At 62.9% G+C, this 15529-nt stretch overlaps 1 protein-coding gene and 1 non-coding gene across 4 annotated transcripts; both read right to left on the reverse strand.

The window, feature by feature from the left end:
- Positions 1 to 5226: 5226 nt before the first annotated feature.
- Positions 5227 to 14945, reverse strand: LOC117643391 (facilitated trehalose transporter Tret1-2 homolog). Of its 3 annotated transcripts, none has more exons than XM_034382255.1 (8): positions 14571 to 14945; positions 9081 to 9241; positions 8723 to 8858; positions 7735 to 7929; positions 7400 to 7655; positions 6746 to 6968; positions 6245 to 6541; positions 5227 to 5956 (listed from the first exon to the last, which is right to left on the reverse strand). In XM_034382255.1, exons 1-8 carry the CDS (start codon positions 14623 to 14625, stop codon positions 5675 to 5677), a joined length of 1605 nt encoding a protein of 534 aa, XP_034238146.1. In that variant the 5' UTR covers positions 14626 to 14945; the 3' UTR covers positions 5227 to 5674. The 3 variants fall into 3 exon arrangements, with proteins under 3 accessions (XP_034238146.1, XP_034238147.1, XP_034238144.1); XM_034382256.1 differs by lacking the exon at positions 14571 to 14945 and adding an exon at positions 12857 to 13326; XM_034382253.1 differs by lacking the exon at positions 14571 to 14945 and adding an exon at positions 11002 to 11523.
- On the reverse strand, positions 7962 to 8033 carry Trnae-uuc. Its single transcript has one exon. It is a non-coding gene; the product is annotated as a tRNA-Glu (tRNA).
- Positions 14946 to 15529: the final 584 nt, after the last annotated feature.

The raw sequence follows: 15529 nt of genomic DNA on the forward strand, positions 1-15529 counted from the left end.
CCACGCGTGGTCTGGCGCGGCTCGCCACGGCCCGACACCGGCCGGCACGGCGTCGGGCATGGCGGGCATGGCGTCAAGGCGGTGGGGGCGTTGGGGAAAGGGTACTGGCCGTCCCCCCAGTCCCCCCACGTGGACCCGCGGACCGCCGGGCCTGCCAGCTGAGCGAGTGAGTGTGGGGCCGCCTGGGCCCGGCGACTTGGCACCGGGACCACGCACCACCCCGACGTGCGCTCCGCGCTTGAGGAGGGGGAGGGGAGCCCCTCGTGGGAAAGGACATCTTCCGAGTAGGGACCTTTGTGCGTTGGCACAATCGGAACCCAAACCCGGCCGGGACGCCCACTCGCATGGGGCGCCGCGCTGGTGTGCGAGAGAGACAGAGGACACTCGTGAGGAATCGCTGTGCGGGGCGTGACTGACAAAGCGACCCGCTCGGGCCGCACATTGAAACTATCTCGCCCTCTCGATGTCGAAACTCGAGAGCCCCCGATAGCTTAGCCCGCCCAGGCTAGCCTAGGCTGTCACCTGGCCGAGCCATCAGCGCGATCAGCGCCCTCCTCCCGCGGCCCTTTCTCGAGTCTTCAGTTGCCATGGCGACGGACGCTGCGGAAGCTAGGCGCGGCGCGCAGCCTCTCTCATTTAATGACGAGAAACAAAACAAAAAATAAAAAGAAGGAAACCGCCAATCAGCCCTACAAGCTTCGTGAGACCTTTTTATCTCTCGAGAAACGAGGAGGCGCAGAGTTATGCGCAGAGGTCGCAGACGGATTATTAGAGCCGTCAGGATGATGAGTGGCGGAAAATTCAGAGCACCGGCCGCCGCCCGGCGGACGCCTGAACCACCGGTCTTCTGGCCCACTGTGCACCGTCTGGGTCTGGACTGTCTCGGCGACTGGAGGTGCCCCGTCACCTTTCCACCAAACTTCGTTTACAACCGCACTTTGTTTGATTGTCATCTTTTCGGCCTTGCGGCATCAGATAGGAGTTAAGTTGATTGATCTCGCCATGATCTCGCGCGTATAAATCACTTTGCAGCAGACAGTTTATACACTGTATAAGGCGCAGTGAGAGTGAGGGTGTCCAAAAAATTCAGACGAAAGTCGAAGTGCTCCGCAGGTAAGCAGGCATTTTGCGGGCAAAATTAGGGAAGTTGCGGGAGCACGCCTACACTTTCCATGGTATTTTTTTCGGGCCGGTCGGACCTCTCCAAGGCAATTAATTAGGCATTCGATTACAGAGGCGAGCATCTTGCCCCGAATGAACTCCACTCCGGCCATTCCCTTCGCGCGGTGCCGGCGGTGCCGCTCTGTGTGCACAGTGTGGTCGACGTCATCCTTCACTCCCAACCGACACAGCTGACTGCATTCCGCCACATGTGAGGGGCGGGACGGCGTGTGCTGCATAGCAAACGTAGCAGACTGCTCGCGGTATCGCCAAACTTATTTTTTCCTTTTTTTGGCGGTTTGGTTAAAGACCACCACAGCCCTGCTGCTACCAGCCAAATCCGTCGATAAAAGTAAGTGTGTTATTTTCCGTTGGATGTGCGCATGTCCCTCCAAGTCGCAAAGTTATTCGGTCCGCAAGCTTTCTTTTTTTTTGCCAAATGGGCGTGGGGGCGACGCCGATACGTCGCGGTATCGCGGCGCGGGCTTCGATATTTGCGCGGCTGGGTCGGCCTTCTCGCTCCTCGCACGGCGACACGTTTCAAGAAACTGGATGCACAGTGCACGAGCGCCGAAGCGATGATTTGATGTTTTTTTGTTTTTGTTTTCAGCTCCACTTACTAAGTGGAGGCGCGCCCATTCCATGCAGCACGTCCATTCCGCGTCCGTCCTCGAGATTGTGGACCGACCTTTCCAAGGGCACGGCCTGCACGGCCTGCACCACTATCTGCTGGGCGCCGGGCTCACCGACCGCCAAGTCAAGGAAGGCCGCGGCCCTGAGGGCACGCCGTCAACCCCCGCGCCGCGGACCCGCTGACTAGACGCCACTGAGTTTTTGGGTGGCCCTGGGTGGGCAGGCTGCATTGCCCTGAATTGCCCGCGGAGGGCGGAAGCAGTGTGCCAGCATTCGGAGTCAACATGTGAATTGGGCGTCACGTCACGCTGGCTGCAGACTGATTCCGAGAGTCGTTCTCGTCGCTCTGTCTCTCTCGCACCCCTCCGGCGCACTCCACGAGTGCGAGAGAGACAGAGCGGGCAGCGAAATCGCTCGACTGGCACACTGCAGGGCCCCGGAGGCCGCGAGAAAGGCGATAACGTGCGAGGTGGGTAAGGCGATATCGAGTATCGGGACGATATCGGGGTCGCGTACCGCTACCGCGTATCGCCCTCTTCAAGTCGGTCGCCGTCATACAGTGGGCCAGAAGGCCGGCGTCGGCGGCCAAAACTCTAGACGCGTTTCGAGCTCCTGAGTCGCTACCCAGGACTCAAACTGAACGTGTGACCCCGCCAATGAATTCCTCTTTCGGAGAGCAATCCAATGGTGGGGTCACACGTTCGGTTCGAGTCCGATTAAGCGACTATGGAGCTCAAAACGCGTCCGGGATTCTGACCGCCTCCACCGGTCTTCTGGCCCACTGTGCGTCGCCTCGCCGGACTACGCCGGACGGGCGGACACGTGGCGCCCGATTTTTCAAGGGGAGCGCTCGGCGACTTTGTATCGATCTCGCAAACAAGTTCGCGCCGCACGCCCACACACAACACGCCCTTCCTGCGCACCTTGACCTTGGGGGCCTCGGACAAGGCCTCGGTGGCCTTGAGGGGGCGCTCCGGGAAGGCTGCCCCCGCCGTGGGTAGGCAGCCGGTGACTGGAGAGAGTCCTGCAGGATGTGCCCGGACGGACGCCAATATGAGACGAACACGGATAGCAATCAAGCGAGAACGTTTTCGCAAATGAGGAAGGGGAGGGGTGGGGGAAGGGCTCGTCGCGCCCCATGCGTCGAGTCGCTGACGGGCTGGCGCTGGCTGTGTTGGCGCAGTGTAAACAACAGGACCAGGGAATAAAGGGTACGTGGTCTTTGAACCCAGAAAGCCCAGCCGTCCCTGTCACTCTGTCACGCCGGCAAGGCGTCGCACAGTGGGCCAGAAGACCGGTGGAGGCGGCCTGAACGCGTCGGCGATTCGGCGCCGAGTGGCTGGGCTAGCCGGGCCGGGCCGGGCCGGGCTATCTCAACCTCAGCGGCGCTAAGCGTGCCGCGGCGTGCCGTGTGAACCGGGAACGGTGGCGGCGAGACTCAAAGCCAATCGATTAGACTTCCCGGCCGAAGAGGCTCGACGGGCCGCGTCGTGGCCGAGCCGGGCCCTCGGCCGGGCCATCCTTCGGACGACGCATCAACGCGGAGGTCCTTGGGGCGTAGCTCGCGTAGCACGCTTCCCCCAACCCAAGGGAGCTGGCCGGGCCGCCTGGTCTTTGCACTTGTGATGATTAGTTTGTCGAGGTGGACCCAGGGCCGAACAAGATGGGCCGCTCGCCGAACCAATCTATTACTCGGCGCGGCGAGCCCACGCCAGCCGGTCAAAGTTTTCTGCTCGTCCGTTCGACTACGTCCGTCCGACTCGCGTGAACATCCTCCGGCTAAAGCCGCCACGCGTTTCGGCCCGTGTTTGAGGACCTGGCCGTTGCCAGGCGACGCCAAGGCGACGCCTCCACACCCGTCCGCCGCCCACGGCCACCCGGGCTTCTCAGCTTACTGTGTACCTGAGTGTGGCGTGTACTTTCCCTCGAACCCCCAGCCAGCACCCCGCGGGGCCCGCGCGCCTACCCCTTGTTTTTCTGGCCTTCGCGTCGCGTCGCGTGGGATCGTGCTCTCCGCCCCGCCCGTGGCCGCCGTCCCGTCCGTGTCGTCGCGCTCCCGGCGGCGAGGCGACCCCGGCACCCCCGCGGCGAAGAAACGCGAGTAGCCGACGAGTGGCCGAGTCGGGGAAACGTCGCGCAAATTGGGCGCGTTGTTTGCTGCATGTTATCAGTCACCATGTGCGCCGCAAAAGCCTCTCCGACAAACCCCGCTCTCTCTTTCTTATTTTTTCCGATTTTGACGTTCGGAACAAAAAGGAGCACGTGTGTGCCGGCTTTATCAGCGCCGTAAACGTGTCTCGTCTGCGGACTGTTTCCGAGCACGGCTTTCTGTCTCTCTCGCACTCGGGGCGCGTCCCGTGAGGGTGGGAGAGAGACAGAGCGGCAAGCCGTTCTGCATCAGCCCGCTGGTGGCCGAACCGCCGCCACAGCCGGGTTCGCACGGCGTTTGAACCTACGGCACCGGCAGCCTCTGGCGGCCTCTGGTCAGGTTGGGTTGGACCAGCGGCCCTCAACCTTTGCCGCAATCCCATTGAAGGTCGCGAAAAAACTTTCGTGGCGGGGGCAATGCTCCTGGCAGAAGAAATGCTCTTGGCTGAAGAGCTGCTCTTAACTGGAGAAATGCTCTTGGCTGAAGAAATGCTTTATGCTCTTGGCAGAGGAAATGCTCTCGATAGAAAAATGCCGCTTCGAAGCACTGACTTTGTGCCGCGGGCTGGCCTGTCGGCCCCCGCGGCCGCGAGGTCGCCGCCGTCCGCGGCCCCATGCAGCCTCCGCCGTGCCCGGCTGTGCCGCCAGCGCCGATAAGGGAACCGCCCTCGTGCGTGCGATTTGGCGGTTCGGCGCTTTAGCGCGTCGCCACTAGAAACAGCGAGAGCGGCGAGAGCGGCGAGAGCGGCGAGAGCACACTGACAGAATGGGACGGCGGTGGCATCGCCCGGGAAAGGAGGAAGTCGCCATTGCGCTGTGAGTCACCTTCTCATCTCCAGCAGGCTCATTCCAAATGACAGCGCCGCTTCGTCGTTCCGTCTCTCTCGCACTGCGGGGCGTTCCGTAGGGGTGCGAGAGAGACAGCGACGAGAGCGGTGCTGGGAGGCAGCGCGCCGGCTGCTGCCGCGTGACGGGGTCCATCACGCCCCGGCGGCGTGTCGCGTGTCGCGAGTGCCGCACGGCGTGGTCCTCGCCGCGCCGGGCCGCGCCGGGCCGCTCCCTCTGGGACAGATTCGTTAACAACTCGGTCAATGGAATCCTTCTGGAAAGCCAGTCCATCCGAGCACGCGCCCGCGACACCAGTCACGCGGGGATTTTTAACTGGGATGCAGCGTGAGCGGGACGACGCGCCGCGTGATCAGGACATGTTGTTGGCAGTTTTACCGTAGACTCAACCAAGAAAATTCTGCCTCGTTTAACGAATGCGGGAAGAAAGGAACGCGGTCCGTCGTAGAAGAATATGTTTATTCTATACAAAGATCATTGGTTTCACAGCTTAAGTACACTTTACAGGCGGGTGTAGGTACACACATAATTATGGAGGCTCGGAATGAGAATGTCCGCAGCAAAACGGGTTTTGCCTTGCAAAACTTGGCGTTCATCCACGAGCATTTACTCTCACACACACAAACACACACTCACACACGCGCTCACTATTTACAGGTGACAGTCATAGTCACGCGGCTTGGGAAGCCAAACGCCGTGCGGCGCCATAAGGTTTTAATCCCGCGGGATTGTTATTGTTTTTGTTTTGTTTTTCCAGCGTCGAGCGGAGGGAAGGGGAGGCGAGGCGGCGATACCCCTTCGCTTTCGAGTGGCGGCCACGGCCTGGCCACGGCGTCGCGGGGTATCTCCGCCCCATGACGCACCCACTGCACTGGCCGGCACGAGCTCACGGCTCGGCCAGCTCGGCCTTCCGCCGGAGTAGCCTGCCGGGGTGGCGCCCCGCCATCTCCTCCTCGATCTCCTGCAGCGTCCTGTTCTTGGTCTCGGGCAGGAAGGCCAGCAGGAAGATGGAGCCGCCGAGCGCCACGGCGCCGTACGCGGCGAACGCGCCGGCGGGGGTGAGCGCGGCGAACAACTCGGGCCCGGTCTTGACCACGGAGAAGAAGTAGATGAAGGCGAAGGCCGAGGTGGCGCCGCCGCCCAGCCCGCGCAGGTTGGCTGGGAACACCTGGGGAGAACGGCGTGAGGTTCAAATACCGGCTCGCTGTCTGACCAATACGCGTTTTCGGCCTGCATGAGGGTTTGGACCGTCCAAAATTCTAGACGCGTTTTGAGCTCCGGAGGCGCTAAATGGGACTCGAACGGAACGTGTGACCCCACGAATGGATTGCTCTCCGAACGAGGAATCCATTGGTGGGGTCACAAGCTTGGTTCGAGTCCTTGAAGCTCAAAACGCGTCCGGAATTTTTTTTTCCGGCCCCACCGGTTTTCTGGCCAACTGGGCATGCCCGCTTACCTCCCCCGCCATGACCCACGGCAGCGGCACCAGCCCGAGCGACACGGCCGTGATGTAGAGGACGAGCAGCGAGGTGGGCAGCCACGGGTACCGCGCGGGGTCGCCGAAGCCCAGCACGGCGCCCAGGCCCAGCAGGGACATGCCCGTGACGGCGGCGCTGAGCACGGCCAGGGGCCGGCGGCCCGTGCGCCGCAGCAGCACGCACGCCACGCACGACATGAGCACGCGCACCACGTCCAGGATGATGGTGGCCACGTACTCGTCCAGGCCACCGCCGACGTCCTTCATGATGCTCACCTGCAACACGGCGCCGCTCCACATTACTATACGGCCGACGAAATGCATTCATCTCAGATCCGAAGCCGCCGCGGCGGGCAGCTGTCCGTTGGGCTGCCTACCCGACGGGCGCGGTGCCCCGCGTGACGCAGCTGCCGGTTGGGTTGCCTACCACCCGGCGGAGCGCGGCTGCCCCCACTCCCGCCCCCCTCTGCTGGTCTTTACCGTGTAGAAAGCGACCGCGTTCACGCCGCTGAACTGCATGATGAAGAAGAAGATGGTGATGATGAGGAAGGGCTTGATGAAGCTGCGTTGCAGGAGCTGACGCCACAGCGGCAGGGTGGGCGCCTTGGCGGCGGCAGTGGGGTGCGTCGGCTGGTCGACGGCGTGCTTAGACAGCAGCCCATGCAGCTCCAGGGTGGCAGCGTCGTCGAAGCCTCGCAGCCACCTGCAGCAGGGACGCGGTCAATGGTTTTTAGTTTGCCCCCGAGGGAATTCCCTCCACCGCCTGGCGCGGCCTGGCGCCTCGCGTGCCGCGGAAAGCGTCACAGAAAGGTTTTGCGAGCGAAAGTGGCGCAATGTGCAGGCCGTCGCGCTCTCTTCGGTTCGTTCTGCAGACGACGCGGTGACGCGGTGACGCGGTGGCGGCGTGTTGAGCAAGCCGTCAACGCGCGGTAAACCAGGTAAACCGACCGCGTCACCGCACCAGGCAGCCAGGCGGCCCGGCCGGCGGCCGCACCACGACCAAGGTCACCATAGAGCGGCAGAGACAGCGACGCGTCGGAAACCTGAACCTGGCCACGCCCGCAGGCCGCAGGCAATGACCGGCGCGCGGAGAGGAAGCAGTCCTGGGTGTCCAGGTACTGCACGGTGGCCTACCTGAAGGCCCTGGTGGCCTCGGCCAGGTTGCCCTTGGCGGCCAGCCAGACGGGGGACTCCGGCGACGGGCAGAGCAGGGCGACGCAGGCGATGGGCGCCGTGGCGCACAGCCACGCCGTCAGCCGCCAGTGCAGCAGCGAGCCCAGCACGTGCGCCACCAGGATGCCGACGGCCACGGCCAGGGAGATGGCCGCCAGCAGCAGGCCTCGGTGCGCGGGGCTGGCCGTCTCGCCGATGTAGATCATGGAGGGCGGTCCTGCGGAAGGACAAGTAAGTCAGCATCGCGTCAACGCCCCGTTCAAGCAGCACCGTCGCTATTGGCGTGCTTCGCGTACCCACAAGGCCGACGCAGAGTCCAGTGAGGAAGCGGCCGCCCAGGATGGCGGGGAGGTCATTGGCCACGGCCAGGAGCACCCACCCCACCGTGAACGGGACGCAGATGACGAGCTGCGACCGCCGACGGCCCAGTCGGTCCAGCAGCAGCCCGGCCAGGAGGCAGCCCAGTGCCATCGGCAGTGGCGCCATGCTCGCTGAAAGAAAAACAAGCGCGTGAACAAAAGTATTCCGATACCGGGAATCGAACCCGAGCCTCCTGGGTGAAAGCCAGAAATCCTAACCACTAGACCATATCGGATGGATGATTGACGATAGGGCACGGCGCGCGCCGTATCGTAAAGGAGGGGGGCGGGGCAGCACGAAAATGGCGCCAAAACTCCGCGGGCCCACCTCCGAGCGTCCCCGAGCGCGTCGCTCGGGTTTCTTCGGGTGCCGGCTTCGCGCTGAGTTCGGCGCTCGGCGCGGCGCCTGCCGCACCGCCTGGCGATGCAGGGGATACAGGGTGTCGCGCCGTCGCGCGCCGGAGGCGAGCGTGTTGCCTATGCTTGAATCGGCGGGCGCTCTGACACTGGGTAGGACGCGGAGAGGGCCCCTGCCCTTGCCGAGTGACTCCGAAGATCGGTTCGTCGCTCTGTCTCTCTCGCACCCTTACGGAGAGCCCCATGAGTGTGACAGAAACAGAGCGACGAAACGACTCGTCCGAATCGCTCGGTTGCACCCACAGTGCAGAAACCGGCATGGACGCCTTGTCAGCTGACGCAAAGAGCAAATAGGCGCTGTGCATCTTGTTTAACCTGGTTATAGTGTATAGTGCAACGGGAGAGACGGGCTTTATCTGGCGCGCCAAGATAAGCAGCGGGTTGTGATGATTGACGTTGCAAAAAAATAAACTGCGCGATGAAAAATAAACAATACTTTTCTGTCCTTATTCTAACGCAACAAAAGGCCCCGGTTACTTTGTCGCAGGTCACCCTCCGGGTTCCTCACCGATCCACGAGGCCTGGTTGCTGGTGATGGGGATGGTGGAGTTGGGGTGCAGCAGCTGGGGCAGCAGCACGGCCGAGTAGCCCGTCGTCATGCCGGAACTGACGGTCGCCATGACCGGGCCGGCCGCCACGAACGCCTGGACAGAGACGCACGCGGGTTCAACTCCCACCGAAGGCACCGCAAAATTTTATCTTCCCGCCTAGCGTTTACAGTTTGCACAACTGGAGGCCGCAGAGTTCGCCTCAGTGATTTACAGTGGAGGGCTGGCGCTTTATGTTTGTGCTCTGAGTGTGTTTGTTTGTGTGTGCGTGTGTACGTATGCGTGTCTGTGTGTGTGAGTCGCGCAAGCAGTACTCACCTGCCGGACGAACGGAGAGAACTTCTTGGCGGGCGCGCCCAGATCATCCTTCTCCTTGCCGGCCTTGGTGGCGGCTGGCACGACGTCCACCTTGTCGCCCAGCACCAAGGGCTGCACCTCGTGCTTGGGCGTGGCCTGGTGCTCCTTGCCCATGGTGGCGCCTGGAAACGCAAAATGCCCGCGGTCAGCGGATCCGTGCGTCCGAGCGAGCGTCGACAGCGTCAAACCTATTTCCCTGCCGATCTAATTTCAGCAGACACGTTCCGACAACGCGTGGATAAGCGCCCGTTATGCAAGTGTGCACGGGGCGGCACGGGGCGAGCGCCACGGGCCACGGGGTGAAGTGAAGGCTGTCCTTCAATAACGCGGCGTGACGTAACAAGAGGTCGTTGGCGGGACGGGGTCCGGCACCCTAGCGCAGTGGGCCAGAAGACCGGTGGAGGCGGCCAAAATTTTAGACGCGTTTTGAGCTCCGGAGTAGCTAAATGACACTCGAACCAAACGTGTGACCCCACTAATGGATTCCTCGTTTGGAGAGCCTCTCTCGCTTCGCTCAGCAGTGGTGCGACAGAGACAGAGCAACGGACCCAATCAAACCCACACGCGGCGGGAGACAGACAAAGACAGTGTGAGTGCCCTAGGCCGCGGCACTGTGTTCTGTGGCTCCGAGGTCGAGCTATTCGGCTCCGTAACCTTGCCGGGCTTGGCCAGGCTTGGCCGCGACGCGTTCCGTCCACCTCCTTATCAGACTGCTGTAGTGCTGTATCATCGGGCTCCGGCCGCCGTCAAAAGCCGCGGCGCTCTGAACAATTTGAGAGAGAACCTTGGTGGTGAGGCGCGTCGCGCGCGTCGCGTGCCTAATTAATAACACAATGTGACAGACTGACGCAATCTTCTTTTTGTTTATTTTTTTCACTAGTGGCGGCGCGTATGACGCCGCACTCTTTGAGCCCTGCGCACCATCGTTGCGTCGCGTCAGCCGATAAATTTGACGAGCCTTCCCCCCGGGATTTCCAAGATCGGAGCGCAGGGCAGAGCAGGGCAGAGCGCAGTTACGGGTGACTTCTGTGCGATTCGGCGCCGCAACTGCGTCCGAACCGTTTCCCCCGACGAAAACATTATTCTCATTATTTCACACGCGCGCTGCCCTGCGGCGCCGTCGTATCGCCGTGAAAAAACACACCGACTTATCGACGTTTTATTCGAGAATGAACGAGTCGGGGCTGCTGGCCGTGCTGGCTCTATGAGGCTCCCAGGCGGAAGCAACCGTTCCGGGGGAAACCCTCGCGATATCACGGCGGACTACGATGTCCACCCTCGCCGGTCTGGGCAGACGAGCGGACGGGCAAACGGACAGGGAGACAGACACACACAGACAGCATCAGACAGACAGGCAGGCAGGCAGACTGCGAGGCGAGAGGGGCGCTAGCTGCTGGGTTGCGCTCCCTTTGCGGTGGTGCGCTAGCATGCAGCGGTACACTACCACCGCACTGCGATGACCTAGCGGGCCCAGTGGTGCGCTGAACTGACAGCGAGTCGGGCCGCGCGCCTTTCTTTCCAGTGGAGTGCATTCCCTGCGGTCGGGTACGTCACCGCCATCGCGCGCCGACGCGCCTTCACGTCGCAACCCTCGCCAAGAAGAGCCCTGGCGCTACCCCACGCCGGCCACGCCCAAGGCCTGGGAGTCTCGCGCGCGCGGGGTACTTCCTTCCATTTTGCGAGCACGTGCTGGACAACTACTCGTATACGCCGCGCACAGTGGGCCGGGCGCGGCCAGCTGGCTGCCCGACTCGGCTAAATTGATTCTGATTGTTCGTCGGCCGCGAAACTGCATTTCATCCCGTCTCTCCATCACAGTGAGGCAGACCGCGGCAAAATGATCAACTCGATCTCGGATCGGAGCGACAACGGAAACACTCACTGTCTGGCGCCGGCTTTTGGTCCAACTGCTGCACTTTCCCCCGGACCTTGGCGTCCTTGGGCACGCCCTGCTCCTGCTCGAGGACCTGCTGCAGGTTCCTCGAGAGCTGGGGCTGCTTTAGGTCCTCGGGCCGAGGGGCTGGGTTGTCGGCAGGAACCTGCTGCTGCCTACTCTGTGCCTCTGGTGGCGTTTGCGGCCCACCATGCTGGACGCCCTGCTCGACACCCTGCTGGACGCCCTGCTGGACGCACTGCTCGACGCCCTGCTGGACGCCCTGCTGGACGCCCTGCTGGACGCACTGCTCGACGCCCTGCTGGACGCCCTGCTGGACGCCCTGCTGGACACCCTGCTGGACACCCTGCTGGACTCGGCGCGCGTCCGGCGCACCCGCGCCGCCCTGCATGCTGGCTGGTCCCGGCCCGCGACTCGGCACCCGAAATCGGCGGTTAGGTCACCAACCCGCCGAACGCGCGCGACAACCCGCGGCACGTCACCACCAGGCGGACGACACTTTTCGACTGATGGCTGCGTATGGTCTTTCCGTCTTTCCGGCCGAGCCGATGAGTACTCGAGGGCCCCCGCCGCCAGTGGCACGCGTCACCCGTCACGCGTGTGTTTTGCCTCGACGCCACCCTGTCCGTCAACAACCCGCCGCCGAGCCGGCTGGCTGGGCCGTCGCCGCGGTTTGGCCGCGGTGGCCATGGCGGAGAGACAACACCGACAGCACGCGAAAGAAGCAAACACGATGCAATGAATGCACCGCGGGTCGGGTCGGGCCTCTCGGCGTGTGTGCTCGTCCATTCGTCCATTCGGCGCTCGGGGCGCACACAAAGCACGCCGTGCACGCGGGGCTGCTGGACGGGTGCCATTGACTCGGCGGCGTGGACCGGCCCCCCGCAGGGCACGCAAACCAACGCAAAGTCAACACGCTGCCGCCACAACAGTCCAATAGCCGAGGGCGTAGCGGCACCGGCTCCCAGGTCTGGGGGAAGAGGTTCAACTCCCCTACTTTCTTCAGATTTTTATTCAGCCGGTTTTAATTCGATACGTCGTCCCCGCCAGTGTGCCCGCCTGGAAACCACCGCGCCTGTTTTCATTCCAGCACAGTTCAACAGGTGGGACTTCCCCAAACTAGAAAAAGGGTGCAGTCTCCGAAAATTCCATCTCCAGAAGATAGTTCGAGCGAAAGGCAGTGTCTCTACGTCCCTTGGACCGAGCTCTGGTTCGCAAGGAACTGACGGTGTCCAGCGTCCCGCCCGGCGACACCGATGTCGGTTCTTCCGTATAATTTCGTAATGACCAAAAGTTGCACTGAGACGGCTTGTTTGGTCCGGTTGTGCCGGCATACACATTATCACGTGCCCCAGAGAAACGGGTTTCCGCCGCGGCCTTGACTTGACATATATGGGCCAGAAAAGTGCCATTCGGAGATGACTTTGGGCAAACTGCAGAGGTCAAAGCCGTGAGATGGCAAAAGCCATCAAGCCACGTGTGTGCTTCTGGGTTCGCAAAAGCCGAGAGGTAAAAAAAGGAACTGTGGCGCACAGTGGTCAGTGGTCCCCCAGAGCTCAAAACGCGTCTCGAGTTTTGGCCGCCGGCGCCGGTCCTCTGGCCCACTGTGTAACGGGATGGCAGACGGCGTCCTGGACGGCGATCGAGGACTGAGTGACGCGAACGTCAAGGAGCTATCGGGCATCTTGTTTTTGTTGTTGTTTGGGCCCAAGATACGGCGATAACGGCCCACGGCGCCGACGCGGCTCGCCTGGAGTCCCTCATTGCCAGAAGCGAATCGAAGCGAAACAATGAAGCCAAGCAGCGTGGCGCCGGCACAATACCGCCACAAAAACAGACTCACGTGTGCACTGTCAACGGGTGAGTGAGAGTGGGAGCGGCGATCTCTGACCCCACGTCACGGCCTACGCGATGAGGCCCCGAAGAGGGCTGCCGCGGCGCACTTTGAGTTGCTGAGCGCCAGGTGGGTACCGCCGACTGTTTGTCACTTTGTCGTCACTTGCGCTTCACTTTGTACCCGTCACCTCGCCACTACCTTCCCTCTGTCGTCCTCCATCAATCACTACTTGTCACTTCGTCCTGCATCAGACACTGGGTCGGTTGTCAGTACTTGGGCGGCGGTGGCCTCTTCGTCGAGTGCTTGTCACTACGGCGTCGCGCGTTCGTCTCGTCCGTCGTGGGGCTGGCGCACGCTGGCGGCGGACGTGGCTGGTGGCCGATGCCGGGGCCCGGATGACTGGTTCTTGAGTGAGGCCAGGACACTCGGAACGAACCGACGAGCCGGCGAGCCGCATACCGCGGGGACGTACCGCACTGTGCCGACAGCGGACGGCGGGCCGGGCCGACGGGGCCCCCGAGGTGGGAGACAACGGGCGGGCGCGGCGCGGCGGGCGGGGCGTGGATAAGCTATGCAACCAGCAGACGGGTTACGCCGCCAGGACGCCGCCGGGAAGGACCATTCAGTCAGTCGGTGGTTGGCCGCATCCTCTGCCGCGTCAGCTGGTGCTGGTCCCCGGTCCCGGTGCTTCGGGACGCCCGCGCCGGCAAAGCGGCAAACGCCGCGCCGCCGTGCCGAAGGGGCTGCCTGCCTCTCGGGCGGCGCGCAACCCGCAGGCCAGCCGCGGCTTCAACGCGGCGCCACGCCAACCTAGAGTCCAACCCAGCCCTGCTGGCTGATTCCGAGAGTCGTTTTCGTCGCCCTTGTCTCTCTCGCACTCATGGGGCGCCACGTATAGGCGCGAGAGAGACAGAGCGACGAAAACGTCTCCCGGAATCAGTCTACAGCGCCCAGCGCGGCCCAGCTGCCGCACATTGTCACCATGACGTCATCTCCCTTCTGATCACGCCCCGCGCCGCGGCCTTCCCTCGGCATGGCGCGAACGCGAAATATAGGTCGGGCCGCTTCCGGAGCGTCCGCCTCGCCGCGTGCCTCGCATACCGCGGCACCGCGGCCCAAACCCAGACCAGCAGACTCACTCCGAAAGTCGCTTTCGTCGCTCTGTCTCTCTCGCACTCACGGAGCGTCGCGTATGGGTGTGAGAGAGACAGAGCGACGAGAACGACTGGCGGAATCAGTCTGCTGAGGCCAGACTCAGTCACTCACAGTATCCGGGCGATAAGCTCGACCCCCACTCGAACGCTAGAGGTCTGCTGAGGCCTAACAGCGCCGATGACGATGACGCTCCGCCTGGCCCCCGCCATGCAGCCCGCCATGCAGCCCGGCGCAGCGGTGGATCTCTTGCAGAATCGGCCGCGCGACGCCGGCGCAACGGCAGACAGGCTGACAGACAGACCGGCTGACAGGCAGACAGACGGACAGACCGAGCACCGCATGGCGAATGACACTCAATGCAAACAAGGGTATCAGCCGCGACTCGAACGACACGCTGACAGCATGCTGTCGCGTAGGGAGGGTTCGTTCTACTGTCTCTTGGTTCTGCGGCTCCTTTTAATTTTCCATGGCACTGAGCTACACCAAGCTGCCATTTCGTTGGCCGTTGCCATTTCACTCCTTTCTGCATCGGCAGTCGGCACTGTAGGTGCACTTTGGACCTTACCTTGGTCTTCGCCATGGTGGGCGAGTAGGGGGGTCCGCTCGTCGTGGTGGTGCATGGTGCCGCCTATGTCTGGACCGCCACACCGCGACCCCGCCTCAGTGCGAAGCGCGGCACGCAGCCTCCCGTTGAGGCGAGACGCTCGCCGACGGCGTCCCCTCTCCGCCGGCAGCTGGACCAGGACCAGGCCTGCGAGGGAAGTCCCCGCCGCGCCGCCGCGCGCAGGGTGGGCTGGAAGAAGGGAGGTTCGCGGACCGGGCGGCCGGCACGTTCACGACGACGTCGTCGCCATGCTGCCAATGCTACGCGACGTACGCGACCCGCTCGGACCGGGGCAGACCGGGGCGGCCTGTTTGACGGAGTGGCTGACCGTGTGCGCCGACGACGGGGCGGACACTGCGGGGCCATCGTCTGGGTGTCTGGGTCCACGCGGTGCACGGTGCGGAGCAAGACGCCAGGGGCAGCCAGGGGCATGGCGATGGCACAGCCATGGCACAGCCAGGGGCATTGCTCTCATCCCTGCCTCGCGAGCCCTGCCCCGCGGTACGGACGCTTGCCTAGCGTCTAGCCCTGTTACCGGCCAACCCGACCGGCAGCCTGCCACCGCGCCATGTTTATTTATTAGTTTTGACTGATAGCTGACGATAGTGTGCGGAACCTCCAGTTATATCAGAGACCCGGGGGCGGAGACCCATGCGTCACTCTGGCCGCGTGGTCAGAGGCACTGTTTCTCACTGTGAGCCGTCGAGTTCAACCCCTCCTCATTCATCTTATTGTTTTCGAATTTTTTTTATTTTGTGAGGTTTTGACTCCTAAGCCCCGCGGCTCTCCCGAATTCCCGCGCAACATCAGCATCCGCGAGGCGTGGCGTATCGACGAATGCGAAATTGACTCGTAGACAATCCGCACAGCGCGGTGCGCACCATGCGGGGGAACTTGCCGCCAATTGTCTTTGTCACGCC

Source organism: Thrips palmi, unplaced genomic scaffold, assembly GCF_012932325.1.
Source record: "Thrips palmi isolate BJ-2018 unplaced genomic scaffold, TpBJ-2018v1 HiC_scaffold_17, whole genome shotgun sequence".
Classification (NCBI taxonomy): Eukaryota; Metazoa; Arthropoda; class Insecta; order Thysanoptera; family Thripidae; genus Thrips; species Thrips palmi.